Below are 5,668 nucleotides of genomic sequence, written 5' to 3'. Positions count from 1 at the left end.
GCCAGAGCAGTGAAGGTGCCATCCACAGAGCCCTGCGCTGTGCATCCGTATCAGTTGCACACCCCTAGTTACGGCCATGTGCGCATGAGCCTCGCATTAATTGATCAGATACTCACATTAGCATAAGGTAGTAAATCAGGCTACCACGGGTTCGTACAACTGCAGCCCCTTTGTGTGTAGGATTCAGAGTTAGCCCTATGTGTGCATGGATTAGCAGCAGTGGCATACAATGGCCCCCACAGACCTTGCGGTAGCTTGTTCAACACCCTGCCCCCGCACCCCCCCTTATTCCTGCGGGGTGCTGGGTTAAGGGGGGGTTATGTCCATCTGGATTGTTTTTCAGGTGTGGACTCCTGAAGGGAGCAGAAGTGTGAAGTTAGCCTAGTGTCGAAATGCATCAGGTAAACACACTGTAGGTAATTTTAAGTTTATGCCCCCTATATTTGTAACCACAATGCATAATCCTAACAAATGATATGGGTTACAGCTTTCTAAACGGAGTCCCACAACAGTGACAATCAATAATTAGGTTTTCCGCTTTTGGCAATATTGAACTAGACATTTATGAAATATGCATATTGTATACAGTAAATTATTAATGCCTGGTGTATGTATTCAGATCCCTACCACGGTTGCTGACAGCAGAGCTCTTGAGCAAGAATTCAGAATTATAGTGTCACAGACGTGGGAGTTCCAGTGCCCTCAAATAAAACCAAAGCTGCCCTGATCTCAAATATGGTAAGTGGTTCACAGCCGGGCCCTGGAGCAATTATAACCTCTTTGCTATACCACTAATAATGCATTTAGAATACATGTAATGTGGAGTTGTTCTGTGTTCGGAGGACTAAACATTAGACGTGGCTCCGCTCAGTAGACAGATTAGTGAACTTATAGTCTAAAAAAGTACTTAGGGGTGAATTGTGGTATCAGACCTTTTAACATGATCTATTTCCTCAGTTCAAAATACTCTGCTCTTGTTTCCCAATGAATTGCCTACTGTAATAATAACCTGGGCTGAGCACATTATGAGAGAGGTTTTGTACCATCAATCAATTTAGCACAGGTTACTGAAACAGAAATGTAAGTGTGAAACATGGGAGCAGAACATGTTTTACCATGTGAAATGGGTCGTGTAAGTAAGGTATGTATAAGTTGGAAATGCAGTGTATTTATTACTTGCGGACACTGTATGTTGGTGCTTTTTAAAAATACTTGCATACAGGTACTGTTACCAGGAGTACAGTAACAATAAAAGATCCCACAAGCAGTGGCTGGTGACTATATGTATCATATAATGCAGATCGACCTCAAACTAAATGCAAAGCAAGGCCTAGGATTTGTGTATCTTCTGAAATGAGAGGTTGCTGGGGATCCTGGCGGTCGGTATGCCGGTTGGTCAGAATACAGACAGCAGCATCGCGACAGTCAGAATCCCCACACAATTAGGTTAGTGTCCTCACCCTAACTCTTTCCCTAACTCACCTTTCCCGCAGCCTGACCCTAACCCTCCCCTTAACACTTACCGTCAGGATGTCAGCAGTTGGCATTCTGGAGCCAGTATTCTGACCGCCGACATCCCGACCGCTGGGATGCCGACTACATCCCCTGGTACATACTTGAGTTCTTAGATTAGCCCTTCTGTCATTGGAAGACATATGTGTCCCAGTTGCTCCATAAAACAAATCATACATAATAATAAAACACATCAACTAAAGGAAATAAAATATTTTAGGTATTTTATTTTTTTCTTAAGGATATGTTGTACACCAAATATCCCATTGGCAGTAAAGCGCATTCAATGTGTTTTAAGCCAAACAGTCACTTTGTTTAAACAAACACAAATATAAAGTAAAAATAAAGACCACAAAATAATGAACTGCATGTTTATAACATACAAAATCCATGCCTACTTAGTAGGTAACTACAACATTCCATCTCTTGAATATATATTTATAAATTTACATTTCAATTACAAAAATAGACTTTTGTGTTTTTGCTTACATTCTACATTAATGAAGCTGTGCTTCAGTTCCCTCTCTGTACCTTTTTCAGGTCATTTATACATTCTTTTAAGAAATCCCTTTCACCTTAAGGCTAGATGCAATGCATCAGTACACGCAATTGCACGTGTCAAGACATCAGCAAGGCTTCACAAAAAGGCACCAAGTTACTGGAAACTAGATAACAAAACATTTTGACATATGTGAGAGTACCATCTGATGATATTTACAGAAAGAAAACAAAATAAAAGGATAAACAAAACATTACTCTTACACATGCTCGAATACATAAGTGCTGATCCTCAAATAAGTTGAAAAGTCATGGTAGCATTATCACTAGATACCATTTACAAACGGCGTCCCTATTAATTTCAAATAATACCACATGAATATGCAAAGGGGAAAAAATTCACATCAAGAGTACCAAAAAAATAAAATAAAAGCATAAAAAACGTAAACAAAAACCTTGCACATGTACAATATACATTATGTATATAGTAAAAATCCCTTTATGCAAATAAAAGTTGATCTTTAAAAGGATCATGTTGAAATTATTTCAATTATTCATGCAAATCAAGTCTTTTGAAAACAAATGGGAAATTAAAATGGCAGTTTCTTAGGCATTTGAAGCTTATCAGTTTATAATGACCCTTCTTTCGCTCATGAATCGGTCACCAATAAACTCCCACTTTGAGACCAAGCTTTGGAAGTCTTCAGTTTGTGCCTCTTTTTTTTTTTTTGCACAGAACCAAATTCTCAACAGATCTCAATTGTCCTGGGAGAATATGTCACAGACATATCAGAAAGTGCTGAGGACACAGGGGAACTGAAGGAACTAGTGACGATTGAAGATGAAAAGCTGGTAATACCTTGGGCCTGGAAGGTGGCGGTAACAGAGGGGTATGTAACGGCTGTGGAAGGAGATGGGAAAGAACTGTGAACTGGTGACGGATAAGATGATGACACAGGGGAGGAATAAGATGTTGGCACTGGAGATGGGTAAGATGTTGAAGCTGATGGAGAGTAGGCTGAAATAGGAGAAGCAACTGAGACTGGTGTTACTTTATCAGTTTTTTTGTCCTTTTGCCTTAAGTGAATCTTAGTGTGTCTCTTTCTCTCATCACTTCTTGCAAACTTCCTACCACAAATGTCACAGGCAAATGGCTTTTCCCCTGTATGTGTGCGTATATGAGTTGTTAAGTGGTCACTTCTGCTGAAATTCCTCATGCAGATACGGCACTGGAAGGGCTTCTGTCCAGTATGAATTCGGATGTGCCTTGTTAGTTCATCTGATCTGGAGAACCTCCTGTCACAGGACTCAACAGGGCAAGCATAAGGTCTCTCATGAGGAGGGGTCTTGCTGGGGCGGTTGGGGTATTTCCTCATTCTACTTGGCTTGAGCTGAGATTGATAAGTATTGTTGTTGATAGTCTTGAGGTCTTGTGAAACAGTCTGTGTAGCAAAGGCCTTGATGGTAGACAGAGGTGTAAGGGAGGGCTGGTGGGTTCTGGTTTCCATAGACTGGAAGGGTTTCTGATCTTGAGTCACCAGGCTGACATCTCCCTGTTGCTGTGGGAACAGGTAGTCTGGGATCATTGGCACCTGGAAATTTGACTTGGTGACAGGATATGCAGGGGGCAGGTACTGGATAGAAGAACTAGAAGTATTTTGGAAAGACTGAGGTGACTGGTCAGGAAAGATCTCTGTGCTGGAGTTGGGAAATGTTGGTGCAGCAGAGTAGATGGGGCTGCTGTCACTTGATTGAACAGAGCAGCTTAGAGGAGGACTCTGGGAGGAAGATGAGGAGGAGGACGGTGAAGATGAAGGTGTGGAAGCAGTGGGCGAATTTGCCATCCCCACCAGTCCACTGACCAGGCTGAAGAGAGGTTCTGGCCACAGGGTGTTACTGCTGTTGGGGGCAGGCTCCAGGGAGAAGCGGCCAGTGTAGGTCAGGGAGGGAAGTCTGTTGATCTGGTTGGCATAGCTGGTCTCAATCACTGATTTGTCACTGTTCAGGGACATCTCCGAGAAAGCATCTGTAAGAATGAGGAACATCGGGGTTACATTACTGCACATGTATATCGGCCATCCCTGCTCTCATTATACTCAGACCTGCCAGAGGTATTTATAGGGCAGACACTGACATACATTCACCATTATACTGGGAGGCCCTTTGCACAGATCTCAGGCGCTGCATGATCTGACGCAAACAGAATTCCCTGCTACGGTATTTAATATTCACTGCACAATCCGCCTGCATATCCAGCTGCTCATTCACTAATCCTGCTCTAACATCAAATGCTTCATATCGATCTTTCCCAGCCATTATGTTTAGGATGAATCAGTGCAACACTTTGCTAATTAATATAATTTACCGGTCAAATAAAAATAATCACTGTGTAAATGGCTGTAAGAGACATCACAGCTTAAATAAACGCATGCACAAGTTTAATTTGGTCCATGATTAGCAATCGGCCTCCTTACTAATATGTAGATGCAGATACACAGACAAAACACACACTGACAATGGGGGATCAGAGGGTAATTGCACACTGACATGGGGGGATGCGATGCTTACCTGCTGCTAGGTGATCGAAATTCTCAGCTCCCTCCCCAGGGGAGTTGAATCCGCTGCCCTCGGGGACTGTAGCGCCCAAGAACTGGGATCCCCCTGAATTGAGCAGCATTATCTCTTCCAGTTTGGGATAGTTATCCATGGTGGGTGAGTGTGGGAAGCAGCTGAAGGGATCAGAGATCTGCAGAGGTGAGATGAGCATCTCTGCTTTGGCTGCTGCCATAAGCTCCTCGAGGATCCCTAGAAAAGCTGTCTCCGCACTACGCACACTAGGGGACGACAGCTTCTCTCTCCCCGGCACAGGGGCTGTGGACAGGGTTACACTGTGTGTTTTGGGAATTGTGAGTGTGGTTTGTTGTGCTCTTAGATGCTGGCTGCTGCTGGGGTTGTCGCCGGTCCTGCAGTCGCTGCTGCCCGCACGGCTCCCCCAGTCCTGCCTGCTGGAATCTCTCGCGGCTCCCTGGGATCCGCTCCTATATAAAGGGTTCGTAGCCCTCAGTGCCCGCCCACTTTATGTGACGTACATGGCCATATATGGAGTGCAGGAAGCCCTTATTTGGAGGCAGCTGGAGGACCCTTGACGTCGCATCGGAAGGGGGAAGACTGGGGATGGAACTCCGTGCTCTCCTATGGAATCACTGACAGCGAGGGCAGGGAGGCAGCCCCGTCCCGGGGAGATCCCCGCACACGGCGCCCGGCATGGCAGGGGGGTGACGGCCAAGGGCTCCCGGCGGCCGGTCAGCGGAACCCCCACTCAGGGTACCCGGGCACCACCTCCTCCCCGCCTCCCCCACCACCTTCCGGAAATCCCGGCCGGTCAGTCCATGTAAGGGGATGCCCATGTAAGGCACGGTTCCGGCGGGGTTCCTTCCTCATCCTTATAAGGACATTCCGGCCTCGCTCCCTCTCCCTTTCTGTTTCACATAGAAAAAAGTGCTGATGAGGTGCTGGAGCCGCGGACTGAGCCATGCAGCAGCAGTGATAGTAGCAGCAGCAGCAGCAGCAGCCTGCAGAGATCGGCCATAGAGGCATCCTGGCACCGCGACAGCCTGACAGCAACACTCTGCTGTCAAGCTTGTTACCATCATTTCCA

At 45.5% G+C, this 5,668-nt stretch overlaps 1 protein-coding gene across 1 annotated transcript; it reads right to left on the bottom strand.

Annotated features, from left to right (window-relative positions):
- Positions 1–1,719: 1,719 nt before the first annotated feature.
- Positions 1,720–5,045, bottom strand: EGR1 (early growth response 1). Its single transcript, XM_088465396.1, has 2 exons — positions 4,579–5,045; positions 1,720–4,036 (listed from the first exon to the last, which is right to left on the bottom strand). The coding sequence occupies exons 1-2, from the start codon at positions 4,796–4,798 to the stop codon at positions 2,757–2,759; spliced, it is 1,500 nt and encodes a 499-aa protein (XP_088321522.1). The 5' UTR covers positions 4,799–5,045; the 3' UTR covers positions 1,720–2,756.
- Positions 5,046–5,668: the final 623 nt, after the last annotated feature.

Source organism: Taudactylus pleione, unplaced genomic scaffold, assembly GCF_031769625.1.
Source record: "Taudactylus pleione unplaced genomic scaffold, aTauple2 ptg001990l, whole genome shotgun sequence".
Taxonomy (NCBI): Eukaryota; Metazoa; Chordata; class Amphibia; order Anura; family Myobatrachidae; genus Taudactylus; species Taudactylus pleione.
This window is presented reverse-complemented; position numbering and strand designations above follow the sequence as displayed.

Coding starts and splice junctions, on each gene's coding strand:
- EGR1 (XM_088465396.1), bottom strand. CDS start 4,798: ATGGCAGCAGCCAAAGCAGAGATGCTCATCTCACCTCTGCAGATCTCT. Junction 4,037..4,578: donor TTTCGATCACCTAGCAGCAG/GTAAGCATCGCA, acceptor TCATTCTTACAG/ATGCTTTCTCGGAGATGTCC.